The sequence below is a fragment of the Xiphias gladius genome, chromosome 4, assembly GCF_016859285.1.
Source record: "Xiphias gladius isolate SHS-SW01 ecotype Sanya breed wild chromosome 4, ASM1685928v1, whole genome shotgun sequence".
In the NCBI taxonomy this organism is placed as follows: domain Eukaryota; kingdom Metazoa; phylum Chordata; class Actinopteri; order Istiophoriformes; family Xiphiidae; genus Xiphias; species Xiphias gladius.
In genome coordinates this window covers 4,652,506-4,670,050 of record NC_053403.1, presented here as the reverse complement: position 1 = coordinate 4,670,050, position 17,545 = coordinate 4,652,506, and the positions used below count along the sequence as shown (strand labels likewise).

Genomic DNA, 17,545 nt, shown 5'->3' with positions numbered 1-17,545 from the left:
AAAAATACAAAAGATCTATTAAAAGAAATAGAAGTATGCAAGAACACGTTGAATCTACTTCACGACAGAAATTCAGTGAGATACAATTCAAAAATCACATAAATCATCAAAGAAGGAAAGAGCTATCATAGAAACTACTGCAGAACAAATAGTAAATCTACAAATTTCTGCTCACTGTTTTTTTTTCTATGAGGTAGGTGATGCCTGATGAAGGTCCTGATTCAAAATATTGCTCTATTAAATCAAATTCATTGGGAACCAGCAGTACATTCAGTGTTCTGCTCTTCTGTCCGAGTCCTGCCTATTTAAAAAGGCTAGACAAAAGTAATTCAATGAAGGACACCTTGTTCTCAAGGTCTCTGTCAAGCAGCGACCGACCGGACACGCAAACAGTAGAATATCTGAGATGCTCTATGTTGTATTTCGTGTGTGAAATCAAACCATAGTTTGTTCGTTACTTATCTCTCAGGAACCGTACATACACCGTTTTGCTATACTGTGGTGTTTCCCATACTGAGGTAGTCCAGGGCTCTGCCATCTTGATGTAAATGGTCAGATACATTGATATGATTGTGTGTCCCAAGACGGGATTTAATCAATTAAAGGACGTAAGGCTGATGTTATTTTGTTCCTGTCACTGCGAGACGACCGAATTTGTTGAAAACCAAAGAAAGAGAGAGAGATACTGTTCCCTCTCAGAGCGTTTTAGTTTTATTGATTTACCGAGATGGGGAGAGAGGAATAAACGTCCCCTGGCAGTCCACCTCAATCACAAACACACACACACACGGTGCCAAAGGAAAGTGGCCTTCGGAGCGTCTGGGCTCACTAAATAACGCTCCTTCTCCCCACAATAGCCTCAGTGTAGTGACAAATACTGACAACAACAGAGGGTCATGGAGTTTAATACCCTATCAACCATGGGCGTGAGCGCCATTGGCTAAGGAAATATGTGTCATGTGCAATAATGGAGCTAATACTTTAGTTTACTTTACTGATATCGATTTCCACTGGTCATTACACGAGTAGTCAAAATGCTGCGGCCCAACGGTGGCCTGAATTCGGCATCCTTCATTTAATGACGCATCAAATCTGGCCCGAGTACTCTCGGCTGTTCCCAGGGGCTGACACCGGCCGACAGCTGGCCCAAGCGGTCTGCAAAAAAAACATCTAACCGCGCGTGGCAGCCATTTTAAGCCGGAACCAGGCTCACATTTGGTCGTTCGGTGCCAGAACAAAGCCAAAGTGTTCCGTCTCTCTTCTGACCAAAGGAAGATCAACAACACTCACACAATTACGGTGTGCGGCATAAATCTTCCCCCGGCTTCAACTCCGAGCTCGACACACACGGACACGAGAGCGCTATCGATCTCCTCATCTAGCTCTCGGCAAGAAAGTGAATAAAAATGTTTCCCAAAAGGCGTCAAACCATTTCTTCACCAACACTAAAAAATGTTAGGCGGTACTGCTCTTTCCACACATCTTAGCACATCAGCACGATCACAGGCAGAAGTCTTTGACGTGTGCGCTTGTGGTGCTAGATGAAAAAGTCAGGGGATCACCGAAATGATTCGGATTCTTCCCGCCGGGGAACGTACAGTAAATGTCATAACAAATTCCAGAGCAATCCAACCGAGAGTATTCAATATTCAGTGTGGACCGACACGCCGCTGTCCCCACAGTAACGTTGCTTCGAAAAAAAGAAAAGAAATCAGGGAACATACAGAACCAGTATTGTCACTGTCTCCGAGACGATACTTTCTAGCACTATAGCTAATCCCTTATTATGCTGACCTAATAACGTCCAGTCAGGCACCAGCTTAGTGCTTCACTCTGTCCCTGAATGTTTGATTCTGTTTGTAAATTTAGGCTTTTGTAGGTTCTGCTGCTAAACGATTGCAGATGCAGGGGATTTGTCAGAGCTTATTGATGCCCCCCCCCCCGCCCCTGTTGTGGGTATCTGCACATAGACCAACGACTGAGCCGGTGCGATAACCTTGTATGCTGTAATGAATCATTTCAGCACCTGGGAGCTAAATCCCTTTATTGATGGACCCTGAGCCTCTTTCTTGTCCAACCTGATACTAAATGCACTTTATGAATACTTACCATTGCTTTCTCCGATAGCTACATACATTAGACCTGTGCATGCATTTGTGTTCATGACTAAGTGTTGCACCGCCAGTAAGTTTTCATCGTGCTCAAAGGTTTGAAAGAGTTATTGACCCACAGCAAGACGAAGACAACACAGAAATTAATGCACTCATATTGGCTTCAGGCTTCAGTGAACAAGGGTGATTATAAAGTGTGTTTGTGTGTGTGTGTGTGTGTGTGTGTGTGTGTGTGTGTGTGGACAACATATGTGTGTTTGCGTGGGAGCAGATAAACACATTCTTTAATTCATTTCTTGCACTTTTGCTCCTGTGTTTTGGGTTTTGGAAAGACGACTAAAAAAAGAAAAATACACCGCCCCTGTGCCCGGTTACTAAGCCGTGATTAGACCGTCACCGTGCGGGGGAAGGGTTTTAGCAAACGGACAATTAAGCCCGTAACTGTGGAGCTCGCAGTTTATTTGAGCTGTGCTTATTTTAACTAACCACGATGAAGTCTACAGTATACCAGCACATTTGGATCTGATGAGAAATGAAAATGATATCTGGATTATAATACCGCACATGTGGTCTTATTTCAATGAGTGGAGATTAAATTATATAGCCTACAGTCACACACTAATGTCACTGGATAAGGGGATGTTTAATGATTTTGTTCTTTTAATCACAGATCCACTGCCGATGTATTAGGTTCGATGATGACACAATTATTGTAAAACTGATTGCTGCACTGGTCGTCTGTTTATGGGCCTTAGTGCAAACTGATTCTACGCTGTGACCGAATACCAGCACAGTGATGCACAGATGCATGGACCTGCAGCATCTGGAAAACTGTGCGGGTTAAATTACAAGACATCTTTGTATACGTACACGGTCACACGTGCAGGGAACACCCCACAGTGTGGGAAAAATCATGTTAAACCACAAATAGAAACCATAAGACAAAGTATAAGCATCATCCCTGTGTGAGGCTCTGCCCGCAGCTGCCATTCCAGTCACTTTAAATTTTTTATTTCACTTCAGTTGAGCCTTGATAGATGAGGTGACGTCACTGAAATTCATCTTGGTGCATTTATGTGCCGTGGAAGAACCGTGTACGTCCCATGACCTCCCTCCTGGGAATTACTCTTCACGTCAGAGAAGAGAAAATAGGAAATCTGCTATAGATTTCCTCCATTTTGAAAGTTTATTTTCACAATCGTATGTTAATGTTTCTATTTCTTCTTCTTTTTCTTTTTTAATTTAAAAAAAAAAAATACTTAGGATTTTGTGGAAAACCAGCTCTGTTTCAGCTTTACAACATTTTGTTTTTCATGTTTCACGATCTCTGTTTGGCTAAACGGGAGGTAGCACGGCGAGAGTTAACATTAACTGGCAAACCAGATGGTTGGCCAGGTTTTGAATCTTTCTTAAGACGTGCAGTGCCATGCAGGCTGAGGAGAACAGCATCGGCTTGGAAACCTCATCTTTCCCGTATGACATGAAAGGAGCCTGACGGCTGATGACAGTACAGTGGATGCCTATCAAAAATATCTACTGCAATATTTTGACACAGACTCAAATGTGAGAGCATGTCTAAGTTGACTCATTCGTCTCATAAACTGACTCATTCGAAAAAGCACCATGCCGCCTTGGCCCTCCGGTCAAGGCACGAACAAAAGAGTGTACCATGGCACAACATTATGTGTCCAGTCGTTCTCATTATGTGGTATTTGTCATTGTATAAAAGGTACATGGTGCATTTTACCCAAACAACATGGCATAGACATGTCATGTTATATGTATATCCACAACTACTGTATGTGTACAACTCCATGCATATATATATAATGATTAATATCCTAATTGTGAAGCTAAAGCTGATTATAAGCTAAAGGTATCATCATTACAAATGAAGTCAACTTACAGTAAATGTAGTTATGTAAGAACAATCCATAGACAAAATACAATTGGCAAGGCCATAACTAGTATTGATTTTTCTAATCATGATAAACAGCGACACATACACACCTGACAGAGTGCCGGTGTGCTGAGCCTGAGAATTGAATTTTCAATATTTTACCGGTGATATTGGGGGAAAAAAACATCTCATTAGGATGAGATGTTTACTCTGTTTCTGTTTCATTTTCAAAATCTCCCCACCCAGGCCTTCCGCTGCGATGTGAGAGCAGCGTGATCTGCCTGTGTGAGCTGCTTTGTCTCCCCCCTGACACCCCCGAGAAAGGAGGGGACAATAGAAAATGCATCTCTGCCTTACTGATCATTTAGTCTACAAATATCAAAAAACGTCGAAAAAGGCTCATCACAGTTTCGCAGAGCCCAAAGTGACGTCTTCACGTTGCTTCTTTTGTCCAACCAACAGTAAAAAAAACCCCAAAAAACCCCAGATATTTATGCCTACTTATGACTTATGACCAAAAAAAGCAGCAAATCCTTAGATTTAAGAAGTTGCAAACACTCTCAGGCGTTTTTGGTTGAGAAACAACTGAAATGGTCAATCGATTATTGAAATAGTTGCGCTTCATTTATCATTGACGAATCGATTAACCGACTAATCATTGAAGCTCCATCTGACAGGTTATCCTTTGCGTTGGATTATTTTTATTGTATGTATTTTATTTGTACTTGTTTTATTTCGCTAATTTTTTTTTTTTTTTTTAATGAGCCAAAAGACATTTGATGGATGGTCAGTGTGATGAGACTACAGCTGACTGAGAACTGACTAATGGATGCCAATTACCGGGTGCAAGCCCTGCTAATTGAGCCCAGCTAATTGCCTTGGCCCTACTGATTGTCATAGGTTCGCGTCAACCGCTTTTGTCCCGGTCCTCGGGAGTCTTTTATTTTGAAGAAACGTGACGTCAGGCTGGTCCTCTTACGCGTGCACCCCCGGCCGCTACGTGCGCGAGTTCAGCTCCATCACCCGTCGAACGTCACACCGCGCTCTCACCGTCACGTTCGGCGCGCTGCCGCGTGCGCTCGCCCGTGCAAATGTCCGTTTTTTTTGTTTTTGTTTTTCCGACAGCACCTGAACGCCGCGCCGCTCCCATCCGACGCGAACGCAGCACGAACTGTTGAGGGTGAGCCATGGCAACAGAGGAGCAGCGACCAGCCGCCGAGCCTGCCCGACACACTCGCACGCTCCGCCTCGCACACGCACACGTACGCCCGGTCTCTCACACGCTCGCGGCCAGCGAAGCCGGAATGCGCCGAGGAGGAATCGCTCCCCGCGGCTCCCGCTGAGAAATTTCGGTATCAAGGTGACCGGCCGGGGGACCGGCCAGCCGCCCGAAAACAAGCTCCACAAGCTCGGCGCCGGGTGACGGCGAACAGGACCCGCGCCTCGGACCACCGAAAACGGCCACATTCTGAGCGGACAGGATGCTGGTAGCCGACGTTTGTGGGGCTTAAAATTACCAATTGTCCCCCTTTCGTGTACTATTAAACGGACACAAGCAAAAATGAAATCAGTTTTTAACAGTCTGCGGGCTAAAAAGGCTTCATATTTTTGATAATTTCTTCTTGTGTCCCGGAAAAAAACAAAAAACCCGACACTGTCCCAGTCCTCTTCCACCGCTCGCTGGCTGCCTCACTAGCACCGTCCACTTTATATTTACAGCCCGTATCTCTCTCAAGCATCCGAGGCATCATCGTGAAGATGGCGACTGGGTCGGGTTGGCAGCAGTATTACTGCCCTGCCGGTCAGGGGAAATTTAGTTCTTCCTCGGCATCCAGCCTGCCCTTTCAGCCCGGCATCGCCATGGAATATACCCAAGACCTGCACCTGAAGATGAGCAAGAAAATAGCACAGCTAACAAAGGTAAGCGGAGTTTGCATCGGGCCTGTTCTCCACTGTCTCCGAGCAGCGGTTTCGACCCCTTGGGTTAGACCCTCTACCCCAGCGTCCCTGTGCGAGAACCGGGCACCAAACTCCGTTAGGAATTTAGCCAATTTAGTCATTCATTTTATGTTGGTCAGCGTTTCTAACAGTGATATCAGAATTTTGATCTTTTCCCTAAATCTTTAGAATCTTGTAGTACTCTCAAAACACCACTTTCTCTGATGAAATTATTTATTTATTCACTTGGCTGCTCACTACAGCCGAAGGGAAAAGTAGGAATAACACTTGAAATAATTATTAAAGTTGGATTTTAATTGAATTGCTGCTTGGCGTTTGAACCAGACACCGAATTATGAAGCAGCTGCTCGTTTTTCTCAACATGCGTTAAGACCCGTGACACACGCGTATATTGAGGTTGAAAACCAAAGAAGCCTAAAACTGTGAAATAGTTCAACGGAGTTTGGCCGAAAAATCTCCGTCCCTACCAGAAAGAACGGCACGCTCGGGAGCTGTCAGCTGCCTGAAGGCGAACCGGGCTGCTCGGACGCTGCGTCCATCAGTAACGGGGTCATTAGCCGCAACATTGATCAGATCAGTCATTTGTCAGCCTATAGCAACACAGACTTTGCAGGCGTTTTGTTTTAATGTTCTAGGGCCTTTATAAATAATTTTGCAGCAGAATAAAGCACTTCCTCCAAACTTTGATTCCCTCTCCATGACTTGAAAATGAGACACAGATTGAAAATTAGACATCAGCCTACTGGAAGACTGGGCATTCGAATACCCTGTTACAGTCATACAATCCTCTCTCCTTATTGGCTTATTTAGAATATTTTATTCCATGCCTTGCGATTCCCTTGTTATTGTACCAGAGCATGTGTTGAATGTGTGTTGAATTTCAATTTTTGTGTGTCTGTTGATGCCCGTTTCACTTAAATATTCATTTATACAGCATGTAATCTTTAGTTCTAGAAACACAGTTGTACCGTTAATATAGTATATATTAAATGTAGGAGCTCAGTAACAGGGACCCGTTCAGTTAAACATTTTATTTGCTTTGGCTCAGCTGACTGTAGGATGTTGTGTTTCTGCACCAACATTACCTGTGGGATTTCAACGGCATTTCAAATGTTTTTTTTTTTTTTTGCCCTGAGGATCAGTGCTTTCATCTCTCACTTGGCAAAATGACGGGGTTCCAACTTCTAACCTCGAGTGGCAACCTCTCCACAACATCCACCGAGGGTCAAAGCATGTTTGTGGCTCCAGTATGTCATTATCATCAAGCCGGAGGTCTAGCGGCGCCTCACATGTTTCCAGGTGGCTTCTTGGAGATGCCTCCTCCTTGCTACTGAAGGGGTTTGGCACCTTAAGTCCTCCAAGGATTTCGCTTCTGACTCTGATGATTTGTGCTCTCAGTATACCTCTTTTTGCTGAGGAAGTGGAGGCTGAAAAAGAAATAATAATTTAGCACTCTTGGGCTAGGTGTGTGACAAGCCTCAGTGCAGTGTGGGCTCTTTAAAGTCACATTGAAATGAAAAAAACAAAGTCTTTCACCTTGTTAGTTAATTCCCCATATCAAAACAGGTAGTATATCTATATAACAGCAACTGGCACAGAAGGTACACACAATATATTGACTTATTTTCTGTGTAGAAGTGGTTTTTTTTACTTATTATTCAATTTTAGTTTTATTTTACCAGCAGACATAATGTAGATAATTTCACCCAACAGATTTAATATACAGTCATGTCCCACACACCCTGAGCCCCTCCCAATATTACCCATCTGTAATCTAAAAAAAAAAAATCCAATCTTTCACTCGTCGGTACTATTCAGATACCATCACCAAGGAAATTATTATAAAATACTAAGTGTAAAAAGTTTAATACTGTATTGTTGTTTCAAATAAAACCTGCAAAATGAGCGCTTTTCACAAGCAATTTTGTAAACACTATGCTCGAAAGTCTTATGTGCAAATTCAGAGGTTTCACAGTGGCAGATTGGCAATATGCAATTGTAGTAAAAACTTGTTATACAGAAATAAGTAAGCACATAGTTGTGCCAGAGTTTTGCCGATTCCAGAATATACAGAAACCCAATAAGCACTGATTTGGTGATTTTGCACACCAAAAGATGTCAACCTGTTGATGTCAAGGCTAGAACTGGGTTGAATGTGATTGAAAAGTGACCAATTTAAAGATGTCTACTTTACATATAACTTTTGTTTTAACAGTATTTGATACAGGATAAGATATAAATCGTATATTTTGTTTAATTCACGTTTGAACTTTGATGTGTAGACATATTCTGACCTGCAAAAAATACCAAAGGGGCACAGAACAATGCCATACAACATCCACAAAGTGACCAAAAAACATGCTTATTGGGAAAAATAATGCACAAAACATTTAAGATAAGCCGACTCACCAGCTTTGAAGGATAGGCCAGGAAAAGGACACTAATGCCTTTTGTAAACCTCTGCCAAGGATTACTTGTGCATAGTGATATTTAAAACTCAAAGTGAATGCGAAGGGGCTGGGCAATGAGACGAGTACATCACAGATCACTGCTCAGCAACAGGACGGAAAGAGTTGACACTGCACAGGCTTTTGAACATGTTTGTGATGCAAGAATTTAATTTTGTGTACATTTTGATTAGTCATAATCAGATTTGTTTTCATCCCCTAAGTGTGTTATACATTTGGCTGCGTTTAACATCAAATGTACATAAAAAAGCAACCGAGGAGGGGAAATCTGGCCAAATAAACTTATGAAAAGTGCTCAGTTTATTGGCTTCTTTTAAAATAACACAACAGTATTGAACATAGTTTCGCTGAATATTTAATACAGTTATTTGATTGATGTTGGCATCAGAATATAACCAGGTGAAAGCTGAGATAAACACTATTTTCAGCTAGTATTTGATAACCAAAACAGTAGTGAATTGTTTTTTCATATGTCAATTCACATGATTCCCACACAGTCCCACAGGCGACACATCTAAGCCTCGCATCTCCTGTGCCTTGTTGTGTTAGGCCACAACAAAGCAGGGGAATAGGCCGATAGCATTCAGGCCATCTGCTCACAATGACCGCTGATCTCCGTTGAGTCAGAGCTGCGTTCAGGAATAAATAGCAACCTTGAAAGCTCTCTGACACTTCCCAGGCCGAACGCTGTGTCTGAGGGTGACGCAAGACTGATTGAGGCATAATGAATATTTCATCTCGTCTTTTGATTGGCCTACTTAAATCCTGAGTGTCTTTTTGTGTTTTACACTTGCCGGTTTGCATAGCGTGGTTTATCAAAATCTTCTTTCTTTTTTAAAATTTTTTCTCAGCATGAGTTTCTTCTTCCTTTCCTTGTCATATTTCGGTTCAGCTCCTGTTTTGAATTTTCTGATTTCTGATGATTATCTGACTCACCAGCCTGCTCGTTAGTTATGCATCAGTACAAAAGAGCGATGTGCAGCAGCAGCAGCGTCGTCGGTTCAGGTCACCTATGGCCTAGCTTTGACGCAAACGTCAGCTCTATACGCTCTCATGCATAGTCAGTAAATCAGTCATTGATTGCGATTCTCCTGTGGGATTGAATTTCATGATTTGTGATGCAGGACGTGTTTGCTGCCACTGTTATTTAAGACTTCTTGCAGTAATTTTTAATCCCACAAAGCTGCTTTCCGGCCCTTTGTGTAGTTCAGGCTCAGCACGGATTTCAGTGTCAGGATTTTTTTTTTTTTTGGAAAGCTGTATTTCATAAGTTATACTCTCTTATGGCTTTGCTTTTATTGTAATGCCTCTGTCAAAAAGAAGGCAATGTAGGGGTTTTTGCTGCTATGGCAACAAGTTTTATATAAATTATAATTCAGGGCAGTGGCATGTACTGTAAGAAGTGGGCCGAGGATTTTTCATAAAGGAATAAGCCTGATTTTGTAGGCTGTCCACAGTGAGTCAGGACTGAAGTTTCTGGTTGTTGTCAGAGCACTGGGATACAGAGAGGGCAGCATGTCATTATGCATCATCAGGAGAATACTTTAAAACAAATATATTACCTACCCTAGGGTGGGTGTGTGTGTGTGTGTGTGTGTGTGTGTGTGTGTGTGTGTGTGTGTGTGTGTGTGTGTGTGTGTGTATTTATTTGTGTGTTTCATCAGCAATGCCTGACTGACTTTAGTGTTGAAGTGAGTCAGAAATAGACCTCTGAGCTCTCCGTGTATTTCTGGACGAAGGGATTGAAAGAGACAGAGATAGTGAAATACTGTAGAGTGAGTGTGTGTGTGTGTGTGTGTGTGTGTGTGTGTGTGTGTGTGTGTGCGCATGTGTGTGCGTACTGTTTGCGAGCCATATCCTGTAGTACTGCAGCACCACAGCATCGTTTTGAAAAACTACTTTTTAACCATGACCTCAAAAACTCTCTGCTGATATCTTCCTGCCAGCAGTTTCATCATTTCTGAAACTTTGCAAAATCTAGGATCTGTCAATTCTTTATGCTATTGAACAGCTGAAAATGCAGAATTAGCTATACCAATATGTGGGTGTACAGATGTAGCACATCACACTGATATTGGCTTTTTTAACTGAAAATTACAGATATTAACTAAACTGGAAAAATTATTCAGTATTATTTCCTTGTTGCAAGTATGCATCATTGCGTTGAGGCCACTGTATTGCCAGGCATAACACGTAGACTCAAAACATGGTCCAGACCGAAATGATAAGAGGATTTGATGTCATTCTCTAATTATGTATTAGGTGATATTCAGTCGTCATTGTTCATTTTGTGGATGGAGTCATTTGTTATTCGTGGTTTTCTTCATGCATCCATCATCCCACAACTGTCAAGTGTGGCTCCTCTCTGCTTTGTGCTTCTTACCAAAGACCCCAGAAGAGATGAGAATTCACACCACCTGCTATCAGCAGTTTTCTAATTTTACACTATCTCCAAATATCCCCAATTTTCACACTGTGTCCGAGCGTCTGTTCAGGACCGCTGGAAAGAAGCGATCCTTTATGAATGAAGTAATTGAAAAACATTGACAGATAATTGTAATTTTTTATAGGATAACGTGGAAGAGCGTGTCTGTACAAGTCTCTTGCATCAAGTGACTGCACCAGTTGAAAATACTGCTGAAACAAAAACACTTACTCACAAATACACTGTCATCACTTGGCAGCAGCATGGAAGCCACGATGCATGTGACGTGTGTGTGTGTGTGTGTGTGTGTGTGTGTGTGTGTGTGTGTGTGTGTGTGTGTGTGTGTGTGTGTGTGTGTGTGTGTGTGTGTGTGTGTGTGTTCGGTGTGTGTACGCTGATACCATAATCCAGGGGTGGTAGTGCAGTGATCTGTGTAGCCTGGGCAGGGTTAGCAAGCAGATGGTTAGAGCAACATGACTCCAGACTTGGGAATTGAGTACAGAGCTGATGGGGATTTTAAAGTCCGATACTGCGCATTCAAAACCAAAGCTGCAGTTTGTGCTGCAGTTTCATTTTGTGCCAATATTTAAGACTTTTCATTTACCTTTACCTAATTGAACGAAAACCTACTCCCAAAACACAGATTAGATGAAACTGAATTTACTATTGAGATGTTACTTCTAGTGTAAAGAAAATGACTGGCTTTGTTTTTCTACGGAGAATGTTGGTTGTCTTTTTAGACCCAGCATTTAATGCACCGCCACTTATTTCACTGAAAAAAAGCTAAGTGTAACTGCTCTCTGTGTGTGAGAGGTGTAAATAATGCAGGTCAGGAGAGATTACAATACAAGCTGAGTAACATCTCGTTATAAATTGTTATTTATCACAGAAAACAGGAAGTGCGAGGACGAGCGATGTCACCGTTTAGGTGACAAACTGGAAAGATTGTCCTTCACAGCGTGATGAAGAAACCTGGCCTTGAATTTAGAGTTTGTAATCTCTAAATATAATTTTAGGTGAATGAAAACACACAGGAGATTGGTGAGTGTGCGTGCGTGCGCGCGCATGGCGGCTTAATGCTGCTGTGCCGAGTATGGCTTATTAACCTCTGCATGAGGCTTCTTCACTGATTGTCACAATTCTCTGTCAGATTTCATTAAGATACGCCCACACACACTCACACTTAAGCCGAAACACACATACAGAGGGACAGGGAGAAAGATGAGCAGTGAGAGAGAGGGGGGCATTTTGGCCTTGGGCACTATCCAGTACAAATAAAGCACTGCCGACATGCCTGTTGACACACGTGCACACATGCATGCTTGGACACACACTCATACAGAGTGGCTCATAGATTTGAGAGGTGTGTATGGAGGCTGATTTGATGAGTCATTCTTAATGTTTGACCTTGAATGTTTCCCCTGCCTTAGGACAACCAGAAGCCAGACTGCTACTACTCTTTCGCCGGCCCGTTTTCATTTGCTTTTGCAGCAGCCAGTCATGTCGCAGCAACAGGCGAGACATAGCGCAACGCCATTGCATGATTGGCTGTAATATACGGCCGATACAAGAGACAAATGTCCTTTTGTTTTTGCGGGAAGCATCATGAGAGCTGTTCCAATACTGTGAAGGGTTTTTTTTTTAACACAGCCAGTGTGTCTTTATTATTATTGTAATGAGATGAGCTCTTTCCAGTGTGGTGTGGTGGTTTGATTGTACTCAACAGACTCTAAAAGCAGCAATGAAACCTGCCTCATTAATTCATGGAATGACTAATGTTAATGTAAGGTTTGGGAATTTTTTGGGCTTGAAATTACATTTATTGTTTCACAATATGTGGAACACTAGTGGTTATAATCCAATCCTATTAATACTGGCTTTCCATCTCTTCCCTCAAATCCATGTGAAATTGTATTGCTGGTTTATAACTCAACAACCTTGTCCTTTTATGTGCCTCTTTGAGCTCAGTGTATTAACTAAATTCAATTAAAATGTCAGTGCTGATTTCTGAAAACAGATCCCTTAAAAAGCCCCTCTGGTCATTTGAAAGAGGAGTGAAAGAGCAGGTTTACATAGGATCAGACAAAGAGAGAGAGGGGAAGAAGCGGATCTTGTCATCAGTTTTTCCTCCAGAGGGAACCTTCAGGTGTTCTACACCTTTCTGCTCCTCTCTCCTCTTTCTCAATTCTTTGTCATATCCCTGCTATCTGTGTTCATAGTTGCCCGGCAGAGAAGGAGGAATCTTTCTTAGCTCGGCGGTGGTTTTAGCTTGTTCAAAGCTAAAGCAAAAATTTATCAAGAAACAAAGAACAGGCCAGAGATGTTTCCTTCAGGACCGCGGGCCAGTAATGGGCCAGCCCAGCAGTATGCAACCCATCATTGCTTTGCCACAAATCGCCTGTAACAAGCCTCAGTCCGCACAGGATTGTTTAACTGTGAGGGTTTGTAACAGTCCTTATGATGTCTGTATTGAAAGAAAGCAGCGTGTGGGCAACAGCAGCTGCACAGAGCTGATTGTGTTTGTAGATGTACAACATAACCACGTCATTGCAATAGAAACAGTAGATTGTTGAACCATTTCTGCATTCTGCATGTGTGCTGTTTTTTCAGGAAATTATAATTTCAAAACTTTTTGGCTAAAATAATGTTAGTACTGTACAATATGTTTAGCAGCAACAATTCTGCCTCTCTCTCTCTTCGATCTCTGAAACATATCAAAAACTTTACTCAACTAATCTAGAGTCATTTTCAACTCTTGTTTTATAACCTTGTGATACATTTTTCTTTATTTACTCTCAATTTGCTGGGACATATCTGCAAAGCTTCCTTTAATTTACTGAATTGCCAAACTCTCAGTCCTACAGATTTTAAATTAGCTGCTTCATAGCTGTTATTTAAGTACTTCATCATACAACACACAATGCAAAGCAGTGTCAAAACTAAAAGCTCCCACATTCTGAAATGCATAAAATACAGAAAATAAAAGAGGATCAGAGGTATGCTCCTGTATACATAACAGCCTTAATGTGGAAAAAGAAAGTGCATAGATTTGCATGTGGGTGCATTTGGTTGGCTGAAAAATCCATATACAATCCATCATTAATGACAAGTGTGGGCCAGCTTTCTCCTCTACTCACCCATTTCATTTTACATCAAACTATCATCTGCTATCCTCTGTTCCTGTTTATTTCAGCCAAGGAACCTGCCTGGATGTGCTTTAACCCATTACGTAGTCCACAGACAAATATATAAGAAGGTATGGTCTTAAAGCATGTGGTGTTTTAGCATAAAAAATCCCATGTCCCATATTGATTTATTAATACTGTATATGCAAACAATAACTATCAATATTTTAAATAGGTAAATATCGGAATCAGCCTTCAAAAAACAATTTTGACTGAAAGCCACTACAAAGTCTCGACCTCCCATCTTGACACCAGCCCACACATTTAACTAGAAAAGGCAGCTTTTTGGCAGATACTGTCAGTAGCGAGTAAGCATCAGGATTTTAGAGGCTATAGTCTGCTTTGACTTTCTCTTCTTTTCTTGGCAGCAGTGTGAGTCTACATGGCCGCCAGGGACCCATCTTTACTCACTAGGTTCTATTTTTCTTTCCTGATGGGAGATACAAAGACCTAACACTCGCAGTAAACCCTCTTTTTCCATTATCCAGAGTATCATTCAGATGAGTTTTTTAGACTCAGATGAGGAGCTGTAGCTACAGACCGCTTCATCCACATTAGGCATCTGCTGACAGAAGTGTAACACTGTCATTACATTTGATTCAGCAGGATTTACTGAATTCATTCACTACTTCCAACTGTTAACAGATGTTTCTTAACAGTCGGCTTCTCAAATCTATTATATTCTGAGGTACTGTAATGAGTTCAGGGCCTATTATTTAGGTTATAAAAACAGTTTGATATATTGGATATACATTATTATATATTAGCCCTTTTTGAGATAAAAATAGCCATTTTTAGTTAGTACTCATTGTTTTGCTGAGTTGTAGTACCTTCCAATAATGAATAAAGCAGTGGTAGCTGTATTATGTTGTGTAATATGGCTAAATTTGCATCAGACTACTGCTGTTTATTAAATGGTTTCTGAATTTGTGAAATTTTATGGCCACATAACATTTTCAGTTCAATTTTTAAATTTCATAAGGTCAATCTCTGATTGAATTAATATGTATTTCAATAATATACAAGATGTATAATGTTTAAATTCAGTTAATTGCTAGTTAACTATGCAGTAGAGTGCCAAAATTTTTGTCCAAAACAGACCTGTGAGAAAACATATCTGAACTGAATGGTTCAGATGTATAAAAAAAACAAGACACGATATGAAAGAAACCTGAGGACAGCCAGCACTGAAATCAACACAAGGATAATTAGATCCAACCCAAAATGTGAGTGACCAAAAAAAGACATTACATTTTGGAAACAGCAGTCATCACTGTACATGTGATGTTGTGACCTGTACTTTATGTCTTTGATGTATATTATTAGATGCTGCTAGAAGAGGTTACTTATGAATAAAGTTTTATCTGTTTTGTTTAACCAATAACCAGCCATATAATAAAAAACGACCAAACAGCACGCACACTACAGGGCTTCAATTTCCACCAAAAACCGTTTATTTGGTGCGATAAATAATTTGTTCCCTGCAGTGTGTGAGCTGTTTGTTTGTTTTTTATTGTTTGTTCATTTTCGGCACGGCACCTGCTCTTTTTTTGGTTTGGATATGAGAGTACGTTTCTAGTTTGTATGATAACCAGCCATAAAATGATACCTGTCACTGATAAACCAAGAGTGCGACCCCATAATCACGGAGCAAGGAAAAAGTTTGTTGAAACATGTAGAGAAAGGAATCGTCTGCATATTGTGACACTTTTATTACAATAATTTAAAGAACCCCATGTGATAATTTATTATTATATCAATATAAAACAATAATTCTGATTATATATTTATTAAATGGGTTGATGATGAATAATTTGCATTTCTTTCTTTCCTTCTTTCAGTTTTTATTTGCCCTTTCCCTCTGTTTTTCTGCTTTTTTCATTTTCCTGAAGACTGTGTCCATCTTGGCTCTCTCTAAAATTGGCAGGCCTTTTTACTCCTCTCTCCTTCACGTCCTCTCTCCATGTCTCTGTTTATCTGTTTGTCCTTCCCTCTAGCTAAAGGACATCCAAACAACAGCAGGGCTCGCTTTGACTTCACCCAGCCCTTGGTCTGTCTTTCTATTAAGATAAGATTAAACTGAGCCTTAAGGGGACATTTGCGCCTTATAACAGCGAACAGTGAGAGGACAAAGGAAATAATAGGACAATAACTTGACACTTATTGTATATAATGATTGTAAGGGAAGTATAGTGTAAATTAAATATATAATGTGGGGCTGAGAATTTTTTTTAAATTTGTTTAGACTTTGGAAGTGAACAAGTGAGAGGTAAAAACCGGAACAGAGGAAGCATACCATCTCCACTTTATCTCCTGTTGCCATGGAGATAGAATAGTTTTTGCAATTCATCAGTCAAGCTATGTGTCTGTAGAAACCAGGGGTTAGTGGAAAGTATATTTTAAGATTTAAAAAAAAACATTCACCGTTCATGTCAATTTAACAAAATCAACATTTCAGGCTTTTCTTTTACTTTTAAATCATAACGTATATGGGAAATCCCTGACCTCAAACTGACTCCAGTAGAGGGATGATAGTAGAAGGGGAGGAAACACTGATAGAACTCAAGTCTGTGAGAAAATAAAATTGCCCAAATCATCAAAAGGGTTGTTGTAACTCAGTGGGTATTGCAGACCCCAAATATCTATTTATCCACACAGCCTTCTGACCTGTCTTTACCCTGAGTGGCTGACTGCATGACAACCCCATGACTCAGCAGTCCTCCTTTTAAACCAATCAGTTCTCTGAGTTGTGATTTATATCCAATCAATACGGCTCATTCTCCACAAATGCCAATCTTGCTTCTCTTTCCTTCTTTGTGCCTTACAGTGAGTTAAATTTTCCTTTAATTCATTTTTGTTCCTTTTCATGTGTTTTTTTTTTCACTTTATAGTTTAGGTTACAGTTTTTGAGACAGTCCAGTCTGGCTAGGTGTACTGTAAAGTTTTAAACATAAATACAAATCATCATTTTTAACAGTTGTAAGGCAAATAGAGCTACCATGGTGGCTCACAAAAGGAATATGCTTTCCCAATTCTTAGTCTTTTAAAAAAGGTAGATCCAACTCAGAGGTTGTAGCCCTTTTATTTATAATTGAGCAGCCCCAGGCAAGAATTTCATGTTTGTATCCACCTGTCTAATCAGCCCAATCAAAAAGTAGGGCTGTAACAGAGGAAAGCATCCCAGCATCAGTAACCAGGGAGCTGTAGATTCACACTATTCGTCCAAATTAAATTCTGTTGTTCATATGGGTACTTCTCCACCCAGAGCAGCTGACAAACCAAAACCTGAATCACACAGGGTAGAAAATTCAGCTGCTTCACTGCTCCCAAAGCAACAAACATACACTTTTACACCCCAATCAGTGATGCAGCTGCAGCCAGCTGTGCCATCCATGTAATTGAATGGCAGAAGAACTACAACAACATTTTGTTTTCTTAAGCTGTCCCCGCAGTTTGGACATTGAAAGCATTTTCCCATTGCATTTATGCAGAGACGT

General features: G+C 41.0%; 1 protein-coding gene across 3 annotated transcripts in view; it reads left to right on the top strand.

The window, feature by feature from the left end:
• The first annotated feature begins 5,243 nt into the window (after nt 1–5,243).
• The window catches only part of fam184ab (family with sequence similarity 184 member Ab), a 126,343-nt gene continuing 114,041 nt past the window's right edge, over nt 5,244–17,545 (top strand). For all 3 annotated transcript variants that reach the window (XM_040126120.1, XM_040126122.1, XM_040126121.1), the window contains exon 1: nt 5,244–5,931. In XM_040126120.1, coding sequence (XP_039982054.1) covers nt 5,770–5,931 — 162 coding nt within the window. In that variant the 5' untranslated portion in view covers nt 5,244–5,769. The remainder of the gene's footprint in view (nt 5,932–17,545) is intronic.